This window comes from Trachurus japonicus, chromosome 19 (assembly GCF_045865225.1).
Source record: "Trachurus japonicus isolate A0001 chromosome 19, Traja_1.0".
NCBI classification, from domain to species: domain Eukaryota; kingdom Metazoa; phylum Chordata; class Actinopteri; order Carangiformes; family Carangidae; genus Trachurus; species Trachurus japonicus.
In genome coordinates this window covers 505,525-529,986 of record NC_140925.1, presented here as the reverse complement: position 1 = coordinate 529,986, position 24,462 = coordinate 505,525, and the positions used below count along the sequence as shown (strand labels likewise).

Below are 24,462 nucleotides of genomic sequence, written 5' to 3'. Positions count from 1 at the left end.
ATTCATCGATTAATCGAACAATAATCGATTATATTATATATTAATCGTCAACTATTCTGATAATCTAATAATCAGTTTGAGTAGATTTTTAAGAAAAATAAAAAGTCCAGATTCTCTGATTCCAGCTTCTTCAATGTGAATATTTCTGGTTTCTTTGTTCCTTTATGACAATAAACTGAGTCTCTCTTTGGTTTGTGGACGAAACAAGACGTTTGAGGACGATGTCGTCTGGTGGTTTGAGAAACACTGGTTGATGTTTTTAAACATTTTTTAAAATATTTTATTGACCAAACAACTAATAATCCATTAATCGTTTAAATAATCGATAATGAAAAGAATCGTTAGTCGCAGCTCTAACCGCTAACCACCGCTGTCCACCGTGACCTCATTATGACATCACAACTTTCTGGCGGCGACCCGTCAATCAAGACGCTCTGATGCTTTTACACGCTGAATTTAATTTAAACTCGATTTATATTCGAGAAAGTAAAAGTAAAGATGCAGTTGGTTAAAGCAGCAGTCAGTGATCCAGTGGTTTTGTCTAACTTCCTGTCAGCAGATGGAGTTAGCAGCCCCCGCCCTCGTCATGGATCTATTGGTCCTCGTCCCTACGTCACCACATTCAGGCGCATCCCTTGGCTGCACACACAGAGAGGACTGCCCCTTTATGCCGTTCTCTCTCCTCATTGGATAAAGGTTGTAGGATACAAGGAAAGTTTTCTCCTGGGCTCAGAGCAGAGCAGAGTGACTGACAGACCCGTGTTTCAGACCAAACACTCTATAGAAGTGATTGCTGTCAGAAGATACAACTATTTAAGACTTAGATTAACACAAACATTCACCTGACTTCTGCTTTAAAGACTGTGTCGTTTTAAATCATACTTTAAAAAGAATAATAATTAGTTTTTTAAAAAATTATCAATAATTTTAAGTTATTATCAATAACTAGACATCCCAGCGTATCGCACAGCACCAGTGGGAGGAGTCATGAACCAGATTAAACCTTCTAAATATGACACACGATCAAATTTGATAAAAACAGATAAACGGATTTGTTTTGATTTGATTTGATTGGCCGGTGACATCATCACTGTCCTGGTTTGATGATGTCACAGAGAGACTGAGTGACATCATCACACAGAGACGAGCGTCGACTCTGATTGGCCGTCACAGACAGAACCGAAGGTGGAAACAAACAGGAAGTTGTTCTGCGTAGCGTTTCCTACGGGGAAGTGGGCGGGGCCAGAGGGGCGGGGCCAGAGGAGAGGAGGGGGGGCGAGGGGGGGGGGCAGGGGGAGGAGGGGGGGCGTGTCTCAGTCTGTTCATGTTCAAGTTTTAACCCTTTAACCTCCGAGTTTTAACCCTTTCACCTCCGTCCGTCTGTCCATTCGTCCGTCTGGTTGTCCGTGTGATTGTCCAGGTGTGTGCACCGTGCAGAGGGTTGGAGGAGGGGGGGGGGCGAGGGGGGCGGGGCTTATGTTCCGATCCGAGCCGCTCCACCTCAGAGTCCACGGATCAGCGAGGGTCCAGGGTTCGAGTCCCGAGTCCCGTCCTCTGTGTGTGTGTGTGTTGACATATATATACTGTGTGTGTTTGTCTCTGTACATATAGACACACACGTATACACCAGTGTGTGTGTGTGTGTGTGTGTGTGTGTGTGTGTGTGTGTGTGTGTGTGTGTGTCAGACTTTAGTGATCTGGTCGTGGCGGTCGTCTTCGAACGGCTCGTTCTCCGGGTCCGAGTCCGTGGTGTCCGAGTAGCGGTAGTGGTCCGGCTCGTTGTCGCTGACGTCCGGCGTGACCGAGGCCGACGTGCTGCTGGCGTCGCAGTTCTCCCCTTCCTCCACCGTCTTAGTGAAGAACAGCTTCACCTGCACACACACACACACACACACACACACACACACACACACACACAGAGACACACACACACACACACACACACACACAGAGTTAAAATTCATGTAAAACCTCTGATGCACGTTGCCTTCAGGGACAGTTTTTCATCAACAGTCTCTGTATTTCCCTCTAAAACAACTCTGTGTGGTAACGTTGTGTTATTATCTCATAGCGTGGTGAATGTAGGCCTGGGACGATAATAAATTTTGCTGGACGATATATTGTCCCACAAATTACTGACGATAAACGATATTATTGACACATTTTTTTGAGAACAAATTAACCACTAATATAATAATAATATTTCATAATAATGCAAGTAGTCCCTTTTAAATGCGATAAACTTTTATTTCTCATGAGTATTTTTTTTTTAACCATTGTAATTGGAATGACAAGAACTTATATAGCTACTATCCTAAATAAATAAAATAAACAAAAAATAATAAACAGTGCAGCTCTTCTGTCCAATAACGTTATACACCTGAAGCTCCACTTTTCATTCAAACAAACTAATATGACTTCCACAGGTGTAAGATTTCATCAATCAAACCAGCCGGCGATAAACCTCTAAAAACCTGCTGATAAGTTTTAGTCGTTTTCTCCCCCAATGACGGAGGTTGACCGGCCCGTGAGCTGCTGCAGACGGCTGCAGACTGTGGGAAGCCCCGCTCCTCCTGCTCGCTGCTGCCACATTAGCTCCAAAAACGTGGGAGGAAATCTCCTAACAGGCGATATGTGGATAAACTGACCACAGACTGGGGATCTGAACGAACGGTGACTTTCCCGCATGAAAAAATATTAAAACTTTAAAAAGTGACGTGTTAACAGCGCGGCAGCAAGAATTACGGTAAAATCATGGATGTATTATGGGTAAAATAGCTTTTAGCTGCTTAGCTTTACAGCTAGCGCTGCGCTGCCGGTTGCTGAGAAATGCATTCTGGGAAACAAAGATCCTGGATGACTGAAAAGAGGGTTCACTCCTTTCATTCTGCAAAACAAACGGCCCAGGTGCTGAGACCGATGCACAGAGTGAAGCCTCTTGTCATCCAGCCTGGTTGGAGGCCAGAGACCAAAACAAATACGTGCGCATGCACATGGCGATTTATCGAGGCCGGAAAAACTATCGAGTTCATTTTCATTTATCGTGCGATTAATTGATTTATTGATTATCGTCCCAGGCCTAGGTGAATGTGCAGCTCACAACTTGTCCACCAGAGCGTTGTGGAGTTGTTGGATTGTGTATTTGATGAGTTTGATGAGGGAAACCAAGAAATCCCATAATGAGCCTCCGTAGCGTAGCTCTGAGCAGCTCACGACTCTGCTCCACCGTTCTAAAAATAGCTTGCACCGACAATTAAAGGTAACGAACCTACTGCTATGACTATAGGGATTATGGCAATGGACCAATTTGACAAAATGTTGAACTATCCCTTTAAACATGAGAACATCTGAAAGTCTTCCACAACGACGCAGATCAACGTCGTGCGTTGTGACGTTCAGGGTGGTAAACGTAGAAATAAAAGAAGAATTATGAGGCTACAAAAACCAAACAGATTTTATGTTATGGCGATTATACTCTGATACTAATATGTTCATGGAGAGTAGAGTCAGATTTTAATAATAAACCTTGTTAATTATTACAGACTGGACCTTTAACTGTGCGTTCACACATTTGTGTGTAACTGTAAAGAGAATGGACGTAGCACCGTGACGTCCAGGGTTTCCCGCAGCTCTTTCCTGTTAAGGCGGCCGCCTTAACAACAAAGAGCTGCCGCCTAAACTAATGTCTTAAAAAAATAAAAATGTAGCGATACCCCCCCCCGTCGGACGTCGGACGATCGCCTTCATTCATCTCCGCATCCTCTCACACACATACACACCACAGAGAAGCGCGCATGCATAACAGCAGCGCGCGTGGTGAAAGCGAATCTTAATACGGCGCGCCCGTAGCACAAATACAGATTATGACCCCCCCCCCCCCCCCGACAGGACAGACACCACCTTAACTAACACATTTCCTGGGGGAAACACTGACGTCTGTTTTGTGCCTCTACTACGGGGATTTGAATGGCGCCATCTTGGATTTTAGGTGGAGTCTACTTTCCATATTTGGAGCGGTGCGGCGGTTAGCCGGCTGAGAACCCGCCCACTGGACTCGGAGCAACCAATTAACGGCCGGTAAACTGTCTGTGAACCTGTCACTCAACGTAATTTATGCACTAATTTGAAGCCTAAACACTGAAACGGTTGTGGGACAAACACAGTGTTCATGGAGGTAGAAACTATCGCTAGAGACCAAAACAATGAAATGTACCAGGCTGTAAATATGTGTTTTTTAAGCTGTAAAGTCTAAAGGCTATTTTAACATGGGGCTCAGTTGGAGTTGCTCCCTTCTGGTCTCAGCCCCCAGAGGCCGGACGGGGAACTGCAGCTTTTTGAACACGGAAGTGGTCTTCACTTGGAGAACACACAACTCCTTCCTTGGTCGAATCCCACATTGGACGGACCTTTCCTGCGTGTCATTCCCCATCTCTCTGCCTCCCCATTTCCTGTCTCTCTCCACTGTACTATCAAATAAAGGCATGAAAAATCCCCCAAAACAACAACATATGAACGCTGTGAGGTAAGGCCTGAAGGTTAAACCAAGATGGCGGCTAGCGGCTAGCGGCTAGCGGCTAGCGGCAGCGTTGTACCTTGAAGTTGGGGGAGAAGTTCTTGTTGGCCTTGTCCTTGTTGGCCTTGTCCAGGTCTCCTTTGATGAGCGTGAGGATGAGGAAGTCTCTGTCAGCAGCTTCTCCTCCTCCTCCCAGCATCATGGACGTCATCATCAGGCTCTGCTGCGTCCTCTCCATGGCGACCAGGGCCGTGGCCGTGGCCGTGGCCGTGGCGGCGTTGTCCCGCGGCGTCGTGCCGGCGCTGCCGTTCTCCAGCTTGTCCTGGTTCTCCTCCGGACCCGGGATGAAGAAGGTGTTGATCCAGAAGTGGAACATCTTCTCCTGAGGACACGAGAGGAACGAGAAGAACAAGAAGAAGAAACGCTGTTAGGCCCGTTAGCGCCATTATTTTTATTTATTATTATTTTTTTTAACAACTTTATTGACAACAAGAGTATACACAGGACTGAATACAGTTAGATTAAATAAGTGTATACAACATTAATACACAACCAAACCATCATAAATACGCCAGGGGATGACAGCAAGACAGAAAAAACATAAACTTAAATAAATATTTTGTAAAGCTTACAAAGATCATTATACGTTTTAACAGCTTTTTCATTCTCACAATCACAGAGGGAGGAGATATACTGACCAACATATGCAGACAGTTCCAAGAAGTTTGGCTTCTTACCAGAAAATTTAGACTTATGTATATAAGATTTGGATAAAATAATTAACAAATTAATCATATAAAACTGAAAATTTAGTTTTTTTCCGTTAGCGCCATTAGCACCGTTGGCCCCGCCCACCTGTGACATCATCATCACCAGCAGCAGGAGTCTTCCTCACCTTTTATCAAATGGCCTATTTCACCTAAAGTTAAAGAAACACACTTTAAAGTTATAAACTAAATTTATCCAGTGGCAGAATTTCTTAAGAAAAGATTTGGTTATGAGGTGGATAAATGTGCGTTAAATCGGGCAGACCTTTCCTGCATGTCATTCCCCCTCTCTCTGTCTCCCCCTTTCCTGTCTATCTCACTGTGCTATCAAATAAAGGCAAAAAAGCCAAAAAATATACAAAAAAAAAATCAAACTGCACAAAATGGAGACCAACAAAACGATATATTTGACTTCTAATGCATCTCTGCATTCAGAGCATGTTCACTAAAGTGAATAAATATCAAACTGCACAAAATAAAGACCCACAAAACAAAACCAGATTCACTGTATTCAGAGCAAATAATAAGAAACTGACTGTCTCGCGTGCCTTTCAAAATAAAAGACATGTCCAACATCAGATGTGCATTAAATATTATTTACTTTTTTGACCAGCTGTCCGCGACCCATCCAGAACGGGTCTAGACCCATCAGTTGAGAACCACTGCACTAGAGCATATGTTTTTTCCCACTTCACATCTTTTTTGGTGTGACATATATAATTGGATTGCTTACAAAATTAAAGATGTACTGCCCCTTAAATTATATGATATTGTCTTTTATTTAGATCATCTAGCCGTGGCTGTTTCTGACACTATTAATGTTATTATACTCTTGGGTAAATATCATATCCATTGTGCAAAATGGAGGAACTCTAAACCTTCCTTTTCTTGTTATTAATGAGTTCAAGTTATTCTTTTCATCCCTTAAAAAGACAAACAACAAGTATGCAACAAAATTAAGTCTAAATATTTCTCGTCTCCTTCTTTTCTAAACCATATTTAAATATAACTTATCTTTTGCTGCTCTGTTTTTATGTTGATCGTGTGTATGCCTGGGAAATTGTGCTTTATTTATTTGCCTTGATTTATTTATTATTTACCTTTTTGTTTCATGATTCCTCTACTGTTATGTTTACATCTACACCATGCCTGTTTTCATGTGTATTGCTGCTGTTGTTGTTGTTGTTGTCCTCGTTGAGTTTATATTTTCAATGCTAAATAAAAAAAAGAGCAGTCTTCCTCACCTTCTTCATCACCTTGTTGGGCTTGTGGAAGAACTCCACCTTGATGTCTCCGCAGACAGGAAGCGGCTGAGGGAACTCAAACAGCATCAGCTTGTCTTCTCTCCGCGTGTGGGCCGGGTTCGACGTGTGGATCTTCACCTTCAGCTGGTAGACCACGAACTGGGGGTCTGAGACCACAGGTAAAGGGTTAATACATACATCCTCTGTAGATAAACCGTTAGAAACTACAGCTGGTAGACCACGAACTGGGGGTCTGTGCACAGAAACATGGAGTTAAAGGTTTAATACATATAAACCGTTAGAAACTTCAATAACCCAGAATATCACTTAACCTCCTGTTGTCCTCTGTTCCCTTCCTACATCCTTCCCTCTTCCCTTCCTTCTTTCCACAATCCTTTTCCCCTTCCTTACTTCCTTCCTCCCTTCTTTCCCTTCCTCCATCCTTCCCTCTTCCCTTCTTTCCCTTCCTCCATCCTTCCCTCTTCCCTTCTTTCCCTTCCTCCATCCTTCCCTCTTTCCTTCCTTTCTCCCTTTCTTCTTTCCACAATCCTTTTCCCCTTCATTACTTCCTTCCTCCCTTCTTTCCCTTCCTCCATCCTTCCCTCTTTCCTTCCTTTCTCCCTTCCTTCTTTCCACAGTCCTTTTCCCCTTCCTCCCTCCCTTCTTACCCTTCCTCCATCCTTCCCTCTTTCCTTCCTTTCTCCCTTCCTTCTTTCCACAGTCCTTTTCCCCTTCCTCCCTCCCTTCCTTCCTTCCATTTGTCCTTACTTCTTTCTTCCTTTTTGACCCAATTGACCTAATCTGTCCCCTCCCTCCCTCCCTCCCTCCCTCCATCTTTCTTTCTCTTTCCCTTCCTTCCTAAAGGACACTTTAGGAAAAGTGTTGTAGTGACGGTTTGGAGGAATCGTTACGGTGAAGTGACCGTGGTGTTTAATTGTGACATCCCTAGTGTGTGTGTGTGTGTGTGTGTCTGTGTGTGTATATGTGTGTGTGTGTGTGTGTGTCTGTGTGTGTATATGTGTGTGTGTGTGTCTGCGTGTATATATATGTGTGTGTGTGTGTGTGTGTGTCTGTGTGTGTATATGTGTGTGTGTGTGTCTGCGTGTATATATATGTGTGTGTGTGTGTGTGTTAGAGGTCTTTGGAAAAAACCGACAACCTGAAAACCCGAGGTTCCGACCCGACCCGGCTCGGGTTTGGGTCCACTCACAAGAAGTGACTCCGGGGCCGGGGCGGAACCTGTGGAGTTTGTCTCGGGTCTCGGGGCTCTTATTGTGAAAGGCCGGGTCCTACGGTACCCGAGAGGACCCGGCGATTGGCTGTCACAGCTGCCAATCACCCCCCCCCTCCCCCGTCCGTCCAATGAGAGGCTGAGCTGCCGGTGTGACTTAGAGTGCCTATAGAGAGACTGATGTCACGTGATCAAAACAACGACACGACTCTGATGATGACGTCAAAGGTGACAGTTGCAGCAGAAGTCAGAGCCGAGGTCAGGACTCGGGGCAGTTAAAAAGTGTGTTTATTACTGTACTGTTTATTAACGTAACGTTCTGGTTAATGGTTCAAAATAGTTAAACAATCGAGTTGCCGTAGCGTGTTGTTACCGCGGTAACGTTATGCTCCGCAAAGCACATGGAAAATCCAAAATGATAACGTTAATTAAACAAGAGGAAATGACTGGTGGATTGGCGTTAGCAACGGCTAAGAAGAAGGATTACAGTGACCATCTAAACAAGAAAATGACGACGTGGATTTATTTCTGTTTACATCACATTATGGCCGGGGGGGGGGGGGGGGCAGCGGCCGCAGCCGGAGCAGGTAGAAGAAGACTACGTTTAGGTAAGAAACAGAAAGTAAAAACAAGTCTTATTTAACGCTAGACAACTTGTATTAAATCATAAAGCAACTCGGGCATTTCGGGTCCACGGGTTTTTAAGGGTTCGGCTCGGGTTCGGAACTCGTATTTACAATAATAGCTCGGGGCCAGTCGGCTCCGGGTCCAATTTTCACGGGTCCATTTGGGTTCGGGTACGTCAAATTGGACCCATGAAGACCTCTAGTGTGTGTGTGTGTGTGTGTGTGTGTGTGTGTGTGTGTATAACTCACTGCAGGTTCCTCCGGTGAACATGGGAATGGTCTCAAACAGCATCTTGTGGAAGAGCAGAGCGACAGGTTTGTACTGCAGCTGGTTCCTCAGCAGGAAGCTGTAGTAGACCACGTAGCGCCGCTGGCTGGGGATGGTCACGCCCTGCACGCACGCACACACACACACACACACACACTTCAGTAACAACACAACACTGTGCTGTAGGGATGAGAACCACATTCGATGCTTTTCCACTGGTACCGAATGAATTCCCAAGTCAATGGAGAAAAAATGTACAAATATAAATATTTTTTTCTCTGAGGCCTGACCCAATCATATTTGAGAGTGAAAAAGCTTCTTCATTGTTGATCTGTGTTCTTTTTGTTAAAGGGATAGTTCAACATTAAGTCAAATTGGCCCATTGCCATAATCCCTATAGTCATAGCAGAAGGTTCGTTACCTTTAATTGTCGGTGCAAGCTGTTTTTAGAACGGTGGAGCAGAGCTGTGAGCTGCTCAGAGCTACGCTACGGAGGCTCATTATGGGATTTCTTGGTTTCAAACTCATCAAACTCATCAAATACACAATCCAACAACTCCACAACGCTCTGGTGGACAAGTTGTGAGCTGCACATTCACCACGCTATGAGATAATAACACAACGTTACCACACAGAGTTGTTTTAGAGGGAAATTCATGCAAAACCACTGATGCACGTTGCCTTCAGGGACAGTTTTTCATCATCAGTCTCTGTATTTCCCTCTAAAACAACTCTGTGTGGTAACGTTGTGTTATTATCTCATAGCGTGGTGAATGTGCAGCTCACAACTTGTCCACCAGAGCGTTGTGGAGTTGTTGGATTGTGTATTTGATGAGTCTGATGAGGGAAACCAAGAAATCCCATAATGAGCCTCCGTAGCGTAGCTCTGAGCAGCTCACGGCTCTGCTCCGCCGTTCTAAAAATAGCTTGCACCGACCATTAAAAGTAACGAACCTACTGCTATGACTATAGGGATTATGGTGATGGGCCAATTTGACAACATGTTGAACTATCCCTTTAAACATGAGAACATCTGAAAGTCTTCCACAACGACGCAGATCAACGTCGTGCGTTGTGACGTTCAGGGTGGTAAACGTAGATATAAAAGAAGAATTGTAAGGCTACAAACACCAAACTGGTTTTATTTTATGGCGATTATACTCTGATGGGTAGTAGAGTCAGATTTTAATAATAAACCTTGTTAATTATTACAGACTGAACTGTCCCTTTAACCCCAGAGCCCCGGGTAGCCGTTGATCTGACCTTCTTGTCGTGCGTGCGGACCTCTCCGTAGAACTCCAGCGCCTCCTGCGCCTCCTTGAACTTGTGTCGGTGCAGCAGGTAGGCGCAGATCATGACGCCGGTGCGGCCCTTTCCCGCCTTGCAGTGGATGGCGGCGACGTGCTGCTCGTCCTCGCTCAGCCACTGGTCCAAGTCCTCGCAGAACGGACGGATCAGCTCCAGCTGCGGGGGGTTGTGGTCCTCGAACGGGTACTGGGCCACTGGATAATAAGATTAATGGTATAGAAACGTTTCTTTTCACAGATGGATTCCTCATTTTTACATTTTTACATTCTGTTTTGGCCCTTCTGCATTGTTTTATATCATTTTAAATTATGTAGCACAGTATTTAACCTGTGTCTAGGCTGCTGCCTTTGCACTTGCAGCTTTTATTCTATTGTTTTAGACATCGTAGGATATATTTTATCTATACTTCCTCTGTCTATCCTATTTATCTTCCTTCCTTTTTTCCCTTTGGAGCATCCTGGCAGAAGAATCTCCCTCGGGATGAATAATCTATCTATCTATCTATCTATCTATCTATCTATCTATCTATCTATCTATCTATCTATCTATCTATCTATCTGTCTATCTATCTTCAGTGAAGCAAAACAATAAAAGTTCAAAGCAAAAGGAAAAATGTGGTTCAATACAAATAGAAATCAAGTTGCTAATATCTTCCCATCATTCGGTGGAGAAACGTCAAGACCAAAACAAATGAAACACATCTTCATTTTACATCTCTGTCTCTTGTGAATCGTTGTAAGGAAACTGTAGATGTAGATTCTGTGAATCATTTTAAAAGACACTTCTTTTACTTTAGTATTCATCATCTATCTACTAGCAGCTTGTTATTAACAACTTGATCCAATGAGCTTCCACATGTGGAACAGAAACAGAAACAGAGAGCGTGGTAGACGGCGGTCACCGTGACAACGCTGCTGCTGCTGGACTCACCTTGACAGTTGAACTTTGACGTGTCGTAGTGTCGCTCAGCACATCTGTGGACAGATGTTCAGTTAGCACCAGACAGCTTCACTCTGTATCCATGACAACACACACACACACTCTGACCATGTTTCCATCCACCTGTCGATCCAATGATGTAAAGTTCAATCAGGGATGCAAACGGGTCAGGACCAAAAAAGAGAGGAATTGTTCCTTAGCAATATTTCCATTTTGGAGAAACTGATGTTTAGGTCTTCACTGAATGTTAGTCATAATTATTACTATTAAAATAAACTGAATAAATAAAGACATGGGATGTTTCATTCAGTGTGTAATGGACATATAGGCCTATGTAATGTGTTAGTTTCACTTTAATTATTCTACATGGCGGAGGCGACGTCTTTCCACTCAGGGCTTCCTTCACCTCTGAAACGGGGCAGATCTCCGTGGGAACACCTGCCTGACACAGCAACGTAGGGAACCGTGCATGTCCGCGGCCAGAGCTCCACAGACATGCACGAGGGGAAACGGCGTCGCCGTCGCAGCGACTGCACGCGGATACGCACTTGTGAAGCACTTTGGACGACTGTCACAGGTCTTTTTAACTGTGCTATACAAATAAAAGTGAACTTGAACTTGAACTTACGCGCCGCTTTGGGTAACGAGCACACGTCGCGCGTCTACATTGGAGGTCGGCTGTTATCAGTGTAATCAGAGACCATGAATGAGTTCGCCTCAGTTTCACGTGATTGTCACTGTCAGCCTGTTAGAAAAACATTTTACTGACCCCAGCTGAGACGCTGAGACGCTGAGACCCCCCCCCCCCTCAAAAACAAAAACTTTTCGGATCTGAACGATTCACACAAGTCACCTAATTGGTCATGAAAAAAGCGAGTTTCACTTTTCGGTGCTCTGTTTGCATCCCTGTCAATAAAAGTATTAACTCTTTCACGACCGTTGACGAGTTAAACAGACACTCTCAGGTCCCTGTGTGTGAATATGGTTCCTCTGATAAGTAAAAACTGTTTTAAACTAAAATCAAAACATAATGTTTTTTATAAACTGTGTGATCTTCGGTCTCCTTGATGCTGCTCTGGTGTCTGGCGACTTTCTCACTAAATCTGGCGACTTTCCAAACCCTCTTGGTGACTTTTTTTTTGTCAAAAGCGACTAGCGACAAATCTAGTAACGTTTCCCGGTGCTGTTACAAACGTTTCAGACCTAAAATGATTTGGGAGACGCCACGCTGCAGAGTAGCTACCGGTAAAATGAGCCGATTTCCACTTGAGACAAAAGTGCTTCTTCTTTCTTTCTGAAACTAGAGCGGGAGCTCCGTTTTTGGAGAAACCCAGCTCTCTTCTTTCTTCTCCTTCGTACTCACGAACAAAACAGCGGAAAAACTCGCCGTTGTTTTTTGGAGGAGCACGTTGGAAAGTCGCTCTTCAACCACGTGAAAACCGTTTGCTTCTAGGTGATGGACAGAGTTCACTTCCACGTGAGAGAAAAGGTAAACAAACATGCGGTCCGGAGCGGATGTGATGAGGAATCAGTGCGGTCGTGAAAGAGTTAATGTGAATAACGTCGGTTCAGGAGCGTTACGACGTCGTCAGCTGTTCTGTGACCACACTGATGCATCCAGTTGTTTTATTGTGATTTAAAGTGTTTCCATTCATTTTGTACTAAACATAAAACAGAAGAACGTCCGTCCTTCATCTTTAGATCAGAGTCGTGACCCTCGTTGCTATGGAAACATGGTCACACACACACACACACACACACACACACACACACACACACACACACACACACACACACACACACACACACACACACAGCGGTGGTTCAGGACTCACAGGTTGTAGATCTTGTAGTGGTTCTTGTGCTTCGAGTCCAGGAACCTGACGGGGACAGAGGTCAAAGGTCAAAGGTCACAGCTGCATCATGGGTCAGGGGTCAGAGGTCAAGCAGAGCGCCGTCTTACCTGACGACATCATCGATGTTGTTTCTGTAGACGCCCTCCAGTCGCTCCGCGGGGAAGCCCATGGCGATGATGTTTGGGTAAATGTCTGATCGGTCGTTAAGGATCAATAGGTGATCGATACTCAATACGGATCAATAACAACATTAGATTATTAATTAAAACAGGTTCTGGTCAAAGATGACCTCACAACACCTGTTCATTTAGCCTAGCTTAGCACAGACAGTAGAAACAGATGGGACTGTTAGCCTAGCTTAGCATTGAGATTAGAAACAAATGGAATTATTAGCCTAGCTTAGCATTGAACTAAAAACAGATGGGATTGTCAGCCTATTTTAGCACAGGGACTAGATACAGATGGGACTGTTAGCCTAGCTTAGCACAGACACTAGAAACAGATGGTACTATTAGCCTAGCTTAGCACAGCACAGACACTAGAAACAGATGGGACTGTTAGCCTAGCTTAGCACTGAGACTAGAAACAGATGGGACTGTTAGCCTAGCTTAGCACAGAGGCTAGATACAGATGAGTGTCAGTTTAGCACAGAGACTAGAAACAGATGGGACTGTTAGCCTAGCTTAGCACAGAACAGACACTAGAAACAGATGGGACTGTTAGCCTCGCTTAGCACAGAGACTAGAAACAGATGGGACTGTTAGCCTAGCTTAGCACAGACACTAGAAACAGATGGGACTGTTAGCCTAGCTTAGCACAGACACTAGAAACAGATGGGACTGTTAGCCTAGCTTAGCACAGAGACTAGAAACAGATGGGACTGTTAGCCTAGCTTAGCACAGACACTAGAAACAGATGGGACTGTTAGCCTAGCTTAGCACAGACACTAGAAACAGATGGGACTGTTAGCCTGTGACGTGAATTCAGAGTTTCCGAGTTGTTCTTGAACGCAGCACCAGAAGCTAACGGCTAACGGCTAGCAGCTAGCAGCAGGATACAGGTCAGGTCCAGGTCGAACCCGTCCTCCTGGTAACGTCTCTTGTTCCGGCTCACGATCTCCTTGATGAGCGCGGCCATCCTCCGGGCCTCCGTGGCGGCGAGATGAGGTGAAACACACCGCAGCCCCCCTCCCCTCCCCCGGCCCGGAGCTCCGCAGCCTCCGCTGCCTGGCTACCGGAGCTAACGGGAGCTAACAGGAGCTAGCAGCTAGCCCGGAGCTAACAGGAGCTAGCAGCTAGCCCGGAGCTAACGTTCCCTGCAGCTCCAGAGCGCCACAGTTTTTAAACTTTACTGTTCAATAAAAATCCTCCAGGGACGAACAACAACACACAAACAGGTCCAAACAGGTCCGAACCGGTCCGGACGGGTAGAGCCGAGCGCGGTACCGGTCCTCCGCGGCGCCAGCAGGCTGCGAGCTCCGGAGCTCCGGAGGCTAGGCGGCCTGCTAGTAGACAGCAGCCCGGCCGAGGGAGCTGTTTTCCGGGTCAGTCCGAGGCGCCGTCGCGGCCCCGGGCTCCAGCTCCGCCGCCCGCACACAGAACCATCCGCGGCTCGGTGTCGGTGTCGGTGGTCCCGGTGGGTCCGGTCCAGTGGTTCCGGTCCGGTCCGGTAGTCCTGACTGGGGACGGCGGCTCGGTTCGGTCCAGGTTCGGTCAGACGGCGGCTGGGCTCGATGAGCAGCGGAGACGCCGTGATTGGACGCAGACAGGCGGAGAGAGAAAACCTCTCCGAGCCGAGCGGAGCCGAGAGGAGCCGAGAGGACCCGAGTCGATCCGAGCCGAGTCGAGCGACACCACACTTCCGCCCCCGGCCTTCAAAATAAGAGTCTTTTAAAAAAATATATAAGTAAAGTGAAGAGTTCATTTTTATAAAATTCTAGAATCTTCATTTTTTATTTTTTATTTACATAAGGTGATATCAGTCAAACCAAAGTTGAGTGACTTTGAGATGTAACAAAACCACAAAACAGACATATCTCAAAAGATTAGTTTTATTGAAAACAACACTATGCAAAGAATAATTACAAAGCCTCAGCTCATTTTTTTTCCAAAATGGCACTTATCTGCTTTTGCAAATGAACTCTTCAAGTGTTAAATGCTGTTTTTTTTTTGTTTTGTTTGTTTTTTTCAATGAAAATCTTTACTTCACATTTGAAAAAGCACAGACAATCAGAATGTTCATGGAAACAGACACCGACAGATAATGGGTCAGCAAGGTCAGGGATAAAATACATATAGGCCTAAATAAATAAAATATATAAAATGAAATAAAAATATATGTAACTGTATATGTAATGCATGTACTGAAATATATGTATTGTCCTAAGTAAATAAAGCAAAAATAAATATATAGATAAGGCACTTCTTATTCTGGGGTAAGTGAAAAAGTATAATAGTGTGCGTTCACTTTTCTTAAACAGCTCCATGTTGATCAAACGTCACATCACACAACAACCAGGGTTGGAAAATACGGAATAAAAGTTCTAACGATGACGTAATGGATTGACATGACAGTAATAAGTCAGACTCATGAATCTCAGTTTTTATTTCATCACGTAAAACTCTTCACTTCCGGTGGGTTCATTAATAATAATGTGTGTAACTTGACCGATGCTCTGGTTGTTCGCAGCTAACTGGGTTGCCAGGTGCTGATGACGTCATCCTGCCTTTCAAACCGAAATAACATAAGCGGGGAAAACACACAACCTGGCAACCCGCAGAGTCCCACTGACATTACATAACGACACACACACACACACACACACACACACACACACACACACACACACACCTTTAATTTAACCCTTTAGTGTGACTTGTCAGTGACTGTGTTGCAGCGCCACCTGCAGGAAAACATCACACACACACCGAGGGAAAGTCTGACCATGTTACACATTCATCACACAAACTCTCCAAGTTCTTCTGAAGGTTTTTACAGAGGGGATTGTTGATATATCATTCACAGCCTCATTTATACAACATTTTATTACTACAAACATGGAGACATTAGATGTTTTAAAGGGCTGGTGACAGTATTTTCTCATTTACAGAGTGATAAAAAGAGATACCCAAAATCCTCCTCTGTAAAAACTAAAGACTCTAATATGTCAACAAGATAAAACAATCATTTTGAAAGTAGCTTTATCCATTGTTCAGATTTCTGTTCTGGTATAATATATCCAGATCAGCGCATATTTAATCAGATATTGCCACATTTACATAGCCTATTCAAACATAAGATTTGACAAAACTTATACAAAATATAATTGTCTCAAGGTAATAAACTTGGTGAAATCTGTCAGTTTAAATGTTTACCCTATTCACCTGTAGTGTTTGTGGTGGAAATCCTAAAGAGTTTTGAAGATCAGACCTCTTTTATATACAGTCTATGATTATATCTATTTATTAGAAATATTTTGACTGCACAATTCTACCCTTATTAACCTTATCAATACTACCCCTATCTACCCTTATCAACTTAAAAGAAAACATGTTCTTAGAGATTACAGTGTTGTGGAGGCAAGAAAGATAAGAAAACGATATTTATCTTATCCAATCCCTCATAAAGCAAAAGCATTTAAAATACTAAATGATATTTATCCATCAAACCTCTTCTTACATCTAAGATTTAATTGGGATAATAATTTGTGTGGATTTTGTGAGAGTGACATTGAAACGGTGGAACATCTTTTCTTTGAATGTGAACATGTTATACAATTTTGGGTATTGTTTCAAAGCTGGTTGTTAACCAAACAAATTATTTTGCACCTGTTAAACTGGATGTTGATTAAAGTTGGAGTGCAACTAAAGGAAAAAAACGTAGACTTCTTAGTGAACAACTTGATCATGCTTGGAAAACATTTCATTCATAGACCCAAATACCTCAAGGTGAAGCCACATCAACAGATGGAAGAATGAACTCAAAATATACAAAACATCCTTATAGGCTACTAGCCTACATGAAAAACAAAAAAGCCCAGAGACTCTTTTCTTTATTGGATTTATTTACCCTTCTAGAATAAGACCCTCACATTGTTATTCTCTTTTCTCTTTTCTTTTCATTTGTCCTGCTAGCTGACTCAACATTTTCAATCTTTGTATCACAAATGTGCCTTAAATGTTTGTAGCTTGATGATACTTAAAAAAAATAAAAAAATAAAAAAATAAAATAAAAATTATAGCTGCTGCGCAGCGATGGGTCGGGTCCGGGCTACTTTTGGGCAAATTTAGGCAATTCTGAGCAACAAACAGGAGAATAGGAAGACAGGACAGTTGACCTTATAATGTCCAATTTGCATTAGTTGAGGATTGAACCCACAACCTCGGGAACCAGAGACCGTTGTCTATCGCACTGAGCTAATTGACAAATGGCATTTAACAGTGGCTTCACAAACTGAGTAAGCCATTCACTGTCATGTAGGCAGATTTGAAACCACAGTAAAAAGAAAAATCAGTTTTTGAGGTAAAATAATGATATGTATTTGTTAAACATCTACTGTGACTCTAAGATGTTAGGAGCCTTCGCACATGGTCCAGTCCAAGCTATTTGGATTTTTAAACTTAGAGGCTTGCTGTGATGCCACCATTAGGACAATTGTCTTGTGTTTCGTGTTGAGGACAACTGACATTTTGATCTGTCATCATCATCATCACCCTGGCTGGGTCTCGAACCCACAACCTCTGACACCAAGAACCAGCTCCTAACTCACTGAGCTAATTGGCTGGTAGTGAGACCTGCTGTGTAGCTTCATTTATCCACTCAGGGAGTCAATGGCAGATTTCGGAAATGGTCAAAATGTCAGAAATTCTGTTATCTAAACAAAATTCTGATAATACATGGGATCTGGCATGGGGTTGGATGTTTCTGTAAGGTTTGGTGAGTTTTCACCCATGGGAAGTATGATTATTGGGCACATGTCCTTGGAGTTGAGTGAATCTGGCATGGGGTTGGATGTTTCTGTGAAGTTTGGTGAGTTTTCACCCATGGGAAGTATGACTCCCTTGGAAGAAGAAGAAAGAAGAAGAAGAAGAAGAAGAAGAAGAAGAAGAAGAAGAAGAAGAAGAAGAAGAAGAAGAAGAAGAAGAAGAAGAAGAAGAAGAATACAATAGTGTCCCGGCAGCTTAGCTGCCCGGACCCTAATTATAGCTGCTGCGCAGCGATGGGTCGGGTCCGGGCTACTTTTGGGCAAATTTAGGCAATTCTGAGCAACAAACAGGAGAATATGAAGACAGGACAGTTGTCCTTATAATGTTTAATTTGCATCATTTGAGGATTGAACCCACAACCTCTGGAACCAAAGACCGTTGTCTATCGCACTGAGCTAATTGACAAGTGGCAGTTCAACAGTGGCTTCACAAATTGAGTAAGCCATTCACTGTCGTGTAGGCAGATTTGAAACCACAGTAAAAAGAAAAATCAGTTTTTGAGGTAAAATAATGACTTGTCAAAAAGTCAGAAATTCTGTTATCTAAACAAAAATCTGTTAATACATAAATTACATTTAGACAGCAAGACAGCTTGAGGACATCTGACATTTTGATCTGTCATCATCATCATCATCATCACCCTCGCTGGGTCTCGAACTCACAATCTCTGACACCAAGAACCAGCTCTTAACTCACTGAGCTAATTGGCTGGTGGTGAGACCTGCTGTGTAGCTTCATTTATCCACTCAGGTGAGCCAGTGCCCGGGCAGCTGTTGTGATGAAATGGTCAAAATGTCAGAAATTCAGTCATCTAAACAAAAATCTGATAATACATAAATTGCATCTTGACAGCATGGAAATGTTGGTGATTTGTTTTTAATGATAAGTGTTTTGCTTCATAAGAGAAAATCTGATGTTTATAAATTCCACTCTCACATTGACTGCAGTTGTTCCCATGAGAGCAGAATTCAAAATGTTCTAGAAAATTCAGTTTTTGAATTAAAATTCTGATATTTGCTAAACTTCATCAACCATGACTCCAAAATACTGTCAATTCTTTTCAGGAAGTTTGAAAATGTATTTATCAAGAATTTGATGGTATACGTTTACAGTACTGTTTACAGTCAAACGTTTTCATGCACTGTTGGCTCAATTTTTGCTTAATCAAAAATCCGAGAAACAAGTTTTGTGGAGGACGGTCTGGAGATGCTCTGTAGCAAGTTTGGTGACAATTGAGCAAAAATTGTGGGAGGAGATACATTTTAAAAGTTTTACAGTTATTGAAAAAAACAGAGTGATGGACTTCATAATTTGTAATAAGTTTAAGTGGACAAAAGTTTCATCAGTATTGAGGCTACATTGTGGTGAAGTTTCAACACTGTAGCATCTACCGTTGGTTTGGTAGGAATCTTTAAAGTTTTTAAATTTAAACGCTTATTGTGCCCCCATGTCCTTGGAGTTGAGTGAATCTGGCATGGGGTTGGATGTTTCTGTGAAGTTTGGTGAGTTTTCACCCATGGGAAGTATGACTGCGCTGCGCTGCCCGGACCCTAATAACTTCCGTTGGCACGTTCCCTGACCGACTGCCAGCCAGCCATCAGTTGAGCAAACATATTTGATGGTTTCAGTTGATGCATATCCAGATTCACAACTGAACTGTATCACATCTCCCAGTGGGTAGTCAGATTTTTTGGTTTCTTCTGTAACGTGGGCATGAGGTACATCTGGCAGTGTGGAACATGCTAAAAGACAACATAGCAACAAAGAAAGACAACATCAGACATTATGAGCTGTTTTAGAGAATTAACTATAAAGAAAAACATTTGCTAGATACATACATGCTGTAGGCTCATGGAAACAAATGTTGAAGTAGGACCACTTGAACTGGAATCATTTAAGTTATCCTTACATTGCACTTTTTACACCGTTATACCCTCTCAGGAAGATGCAGCAGTTCGGTCTGCTCAAGGTTTGGATCTTATAGGGAAAGTCATTGTGATGGTACCAGCAAAGGGGGGAGGAGGAGACCTATATAGTGGCTGGCGAAATAACAGATTGCCTGCTTCACCTATTGGCATCAAGCCGTTGTTTGCTCTGTTCTTGGTTCAAGTTGCAGTCACTGCATGTTGAACAAAGTAGCACTGATGTCCTTCCTGAAGTTAGACTCCTCATCAAGCTCTTCCTGGGAGAAACTGAGGTCTACATGGCATATAAAATTTATAATCCCTACAATCTTGGACCCCTGGAAGTCCCTTCCCAACTCAAAAGGACATCCAAAAACCAGTTGTCATTCAGTCACTGGTGACAAATTGGGACAGAAAAAGATCAAACTCACTGAAGCATTTTCCCTGACTGAGCGTCAGCCAGCCGTTACTTGTGCACATGAATTTGGAGGGCTGAGGGGATGAATATCCAGGTTCACAACTGAAGTCTATCACGTCTCCTTCTTTGTACTTGACATTGGCATGAGGAACATCTGGAAGCTTTGAACATGCTAGAAGACAAAAAATATCTTAGACAAAAACTATTCTAAAGATAACTGCACAGTACTCTGACACAATCTTCACATAAATTAGCTAAACCATATTGCATGTTTAAATGGCCAGGGGTACCCTTAAATATTTGTAACATAAAAAGAATTACTGGTAAATGAATTAAGAAAACAAACAAACAAACGCACTGTAATAGGCTACTTTTAACAAATGACTAATCTGTTCACAAACATGGGTGGTACAATATTCAATACTGATCCCATTGTAGTGTGCCACACCTGCCTGCACTGATGTGAATATCATTTTTGAATGTTTAGGTTGGTTGTTTTAAATATGAGCATTTATCATGGGCTGTCTTGTAACTAAAAACAATACTAACTTGAGAAAGAAACAGCAGATTATTCTAAGTCATTAAAGAATTAAACGACTTACTACCCATGAGCCACTGATTAGCTTCTGTTGTGGCTTTGATTTCCATGTAATAATGAAATTGTAATTGTATCTGCCACACAGATGCCAGATATTTACATGCATCTCCATATCTAGAAATAAAAAGAAGAACTTACCGTGTTGTTCTTGTGACACAGAAATCTCTGCGTTGCCCCACAGGTGGAAAAACAAAAGGAGAAAAGACAAGTTGATGCTGACAGTTGAGAGGTCAAATCCAGTGTATTTGTACTGATCACTCATCTCCTCCGGGATCACAGGGACACTAACATGAACTTTTTGCACCACTTTAAACTTCAGAATTTCTCTACTGACATTCAGTTTACACACTGTGTATATTTGTTCCATATTATAACGTGTTCTCAGCCAGATCATTTCAAGTTTGTTGTTTTTTTCTTATTGGCATTGAAACTCCTACTCACCGTAACTAATTGCTGCCTACATTATGTTCATGCCTACACTTTTATGATTCAAGGAGCAAGACATGTCCGACTTTGACTTTTAGATTTGTTTATGTGAACTAAAGATGTTAATACACCTTTCTGGGTTGTTGCAATCGACTTTAACCCCAGGCACAGTGCCCAGGCGTAAACCACACAAAGAAATAGACACATTTTGACAGTTTCCACTGTGTGCGAACAAGATCCTTCATTTCAGTTCGTACCTTCACAGACAGGAAGGACACCATCCCAACCACTTTCCAGACAATTGCGGATATTGCTGCGACCGACCGTGCGGTAACTGAAGCAAGGACAATGTAGAAAATGAATAATAGAAATGTCTTACGAAGAGAAGCCAAATTGAAACTGCACATGTTTTTATGTTCAGTAAACTACAGGGATATGGTATAAGGTGAAAAAGCCAAAATTATTAGAACAGCTGACAGATCTGAAAATACCTGAACTTTTTTCCCTCCAAAACATGATTTTATTTCATCATGTTCATGAAATGATTGTTAGTCTGAGCGCAGTCAGATGAAGTGAGTCCCTCTGTTTTTATCCGCTTTTAACTTCAACATTTGATATGTCCACATTTTGCAGCAATTACAGTAGCACATTTCTCTGGCGTAGTGTCGATATATTTCCTGAGAACTTCAACTCTGATACGTAAATGACCTAAATCTTCTTATGATGGCTCTATTCTATGGTTTATAGAGCATAATGATGATTAATGGCCAATACAATAAAAACAAATGAAACCTCTTAAATATGCCGAGTGTTTGGGACATCAGTAAGAAAAAATAAACTGCATTGATTTCCATACCCTTCGTGACAGGTGTATGTAACCCGTGACCCAAAGACATAATCTTCACCGCGGTCCAGAGCGAAATCTGCATTCGGTGCATCGCCAGGGTGACCACATGATTCAGCTTAAGACATATGAATGAGAGAAAACATTAGTGAATATATTACAGTAACATACATTGACCCAAACTGCAGTATTGGAACAAATGCTTCTTCCCATAATGATAATAATACATTGTATTGCAGAATACTGGAACTAAATTTCACTAAAGTGCTAAAATTGATAACTTACGTATGCATTTAACGCCTACGGGAAACCATCGACCACCTGACAGACATGTCAGTCTGAAGAAGCCAAAGTAACCAGCTCTGCAGCCCACTCTCACTTCTTCTCCAGCAGAGTAGTAGGGCCTCAGGTCGGCTGGGTCAAAATTGCCATCATTCAGCTCCTCATCCACCAAAAAGGCCCGAAGTGTACAAACTGTGAGATAGCACACAAAACAAATAGGAAATTGTTGTTATATTCAAATATTCAATTGATTAAATTATACAAATAACTTGAAATACTTGGTCTTACCGTCACTTTTCACAAAGGGGAGTGTGTGCAGCCACAGAAACAGGACACAACCTCGGGTTATTATGTCCATTGTGTCTTCATTGCCCTGAACTGCAAAACAGAAGAATAAACTGGAGACTGAAACACTGTTATACACAGGTGGAGCTGTGGACTGACAGGCAACAGGAGATTGCTCAATGGTTTACGCAAGTCTCTTCCATGCAGTCTCCAAATATATATAACCTTCGACTGACCGGGAACAGAACGGGAACAGACAAGGAAGCGACTGCAAACAAAACCTTAGAAAAAAAATGTGCTTGATTCCCGTAAAAGTTTTGTTTTCTTTCCTGGCAATCATTTGCGTCAATCAATTGACCCTTCGCGTAAGCCCCGCCCCCTTGGTTACTGTTGCTACGGCGGGCAAGCTTTCACTCCCAGCCATGCTCCTATTTGGTATCGATTTCAAAGGAAATATCAGAAAATGTCTGGATAAACTGTTGTGAGATAATAGAGAGAAGAAGTCACAAAGATCATTCAGAGTTTTCAGTGACGTGACTCGCGCAGGAGGATAAAACATCTGTTCAACGACACGACTGGACAATGTACAGAGCAGCAGTAAGGGCCGGTCATTTTACCGTCTATCAACCCACCAAGACTTAGCTCATCTCACTGGTCATGAAACGTTGTTAAACTGCAAGTTTTTGGGCGATTGTGAACCACATACAGCTTTGGCTGCTGTTTTGTTTTCTCCCACCACTGTATCAGTCAGTGAAAGCAGTCCCTGCCTGGAGGATCCCTCGCCTAAAAGCCCAGGTAAAAGCCCTAAAAGCCCAGGTAAAAGCCCTAACAGCCCAGGTAAAAGCCCTAAAAGCCCAGGTAAAAGCCCTAAAAGCCCAGGTAAAAGCCCTAAAAGCCCAGGTCAAAGCCCTAAAAGCCCAGGTAAAAGCCCTAAAAGCCCAGGTAAAAGCCCTAAAAGCCCAGGTAAAAGCCCTAAAAGCCCAGGTCAAAGCCCTAAAAGCCCAGGTAAAAGCCCTAAAAGCCCTGGGGCCGTATTCCTAAAGATTCTTAGTGCAAAGAGTTGCTCCTAGTGGCCAAATTCTAAGAAAATTCTTAGAATCATGATGTTTTCTTAGAATTTCTCCTAAAAGTTAAGAGTAGATCCTAGTAAAGATAAAAGCTATTCCTAAAGAATCCTAGCTCTTAGAGAGCTCCTAAGGTGGGATCTGTTAAGAGTAGGGAAGAGGACTTTTAAGTGGCTTAGGAGTTCCCTAAGCAGAGGACAACATGGTGGACAGAAGAGGCAGGAGAGATATTCTCCAAACACTGGATGACAGTGAATTAATGAAACACTACAGATTGTTCCTGTTCCTCTGTCCAGTTGGGTTTCCGTGTTCTTTTCTTCTCCATTTCAAAGCCAACCAACACTGCTTCTTATAGGCCGGTCAGCAAACACAGACACTGATGAAAGCTGAGCCATTTTACCCTTCTTAATACCAAATTGAGTTGGAAAGTTGAAAGTGCAAAAATGACCAGCATGGTAATTAATATAAGCAAATAAATCTAAGTTTCACTATGTGAATACTGTGCAAGTTTTCACACATTTTGTAGGATAATTTTAAAGTATAGCTTACTGTTCATTTAACAGATATTTTCTTTTATGTGAAATAATTTTTACAATTACACAGTCTTCATAAGATTGGATTCTATGGTTAAATTTATCGATTTGAGGGTCCATCCTTTGCCCATTATCACCAAAAGTATATTTTTTTATCTAGCTTTTTTTTAAAGTATATTTTTTGGGCATTTTGGCCTTTAATTGACAGAACAGTTGAGAGAGAGACAGGAAATGGGAGGCAGAAAGACATGGAGGATAGGACTGCTCGACACAGGATTCGAACCGGGGCCACCTGCAGTGAGGACTATAGCCTCAACACATGGGGCGGGTGCTCTTTATCTAACTTTTAGGATCAACCAATCACAGCATTT

At 42.8% G+C, this 24,462-nt stretch overlaps 2 protein-coding genes across 2 annotated transcripts; both read right to left on the bottom strand.

The window, feature by feature from the left end:
- Nucleotides 1–1,644: 1,644 nt before the first annotated feature.
- ptenb (phosphatase and tensin homolog B) lies at nt 1,645–14,358 on the bottom strand. Its single transcript, XM_085761580.1, has 9 exons — nt 13,811–14,358; nt 12,860–12,944; nt 12,732–12,776; nt 10,888–10,931; nt 9,913–10,151; nt 8,631–8,772; nt 6,525–6,691; nt 4,593–4,895; nt 1,645–1,871 (listed from the first exon to the last, which is right to left on the bottom strand). Exons 1-9 carry the CDS (start codon nt 13,887–13,889, stop codon nt 1,683–1,685), a joined length of 1,293 nt encoding a protein of 430 aa, XP_085617706.1. The 5' UTR covers nt 13,890–14,358; the 3' UTR covers nt 1,645–1,682.
- On the bottom strand, nt 14,047–22,712 carry LOC146967065 (C4b-binding protein alpha chain-like). Its single transcript, XM_085762158.1, has 9 exons — nt 22,498–22,712; nt 22,213–22,401; nt 21,940–22,045; nt 21,341–21,417; nt 20,796–20,822; nt 20,073–20,231; nt 19,252–19,479; nt 14,198–14,623; nt 14,047–14,102 (listed from the first exon to the last, which is right to left on the bottom strand). Exons 1-9 carry the CDS (start codon nt 22,565–22,567, stop codon nt 14,047–14,049), a joined length of 1,338 nt encoding a protein of 445 aa, XP_085618284.1. The 5' UTR covers nt 22,568–22,712.
- Between the last annotated feature and the right edge of the window lie 1,750 nt (nt 22,713–24,462).

What these genes read in the sequence shown, in the direction of transcription:
- ptenb (XM_085761580.1), bottom strand. Translation starts at nt 13,889, where the DNA reads ATGGCCGCGCTCATCAAGGAGATCGTGAGCCGGAACAAGAGACGTTAC. An exon ending in GTTCGACCTGGACCTGACCT is followed by an intron (nt 12,945 to 13,810) that starts GTATCCTGCTGC and finishes ACGACCGATCAG; the next exon opens with ACATTTACCCAAACATCATC. An exon ending in AACATCGATGATGTCGTCAG is followed by an intron (nt 12,777 to 12,859) that starts GTAAGACGGCGC and finishes TGTCCCCGTCAG; the next exon opens with GTTCCTGGACTCGAAGCACA.
- LOC146967065 (XM_085762158.1), bottom strand. Translation starts at nt 22,567, where the DNA reads ATGGACATAATAACCCGAGGTTGTGTCCTGTTTCTGTGGCTGCACACA. An exon ending in CGTAGGCGTTAAATGCATAC is followed by an intron (nt 22,046 to 22,212) that starts GTAAGTTATCAA and finishes ATATGTCTTAAG; the next exon opens with CTGAATCATGTGGTCACCCT. An exon ending in ACATACACCTGTCACGAAGG is followed by an intron (nt 21,418 to 21,939) that starts GTATGGAAATCA and finishes TCCTTGCTTCAG; the next exon opens with TTACCGCACGGTCGGTCGCA.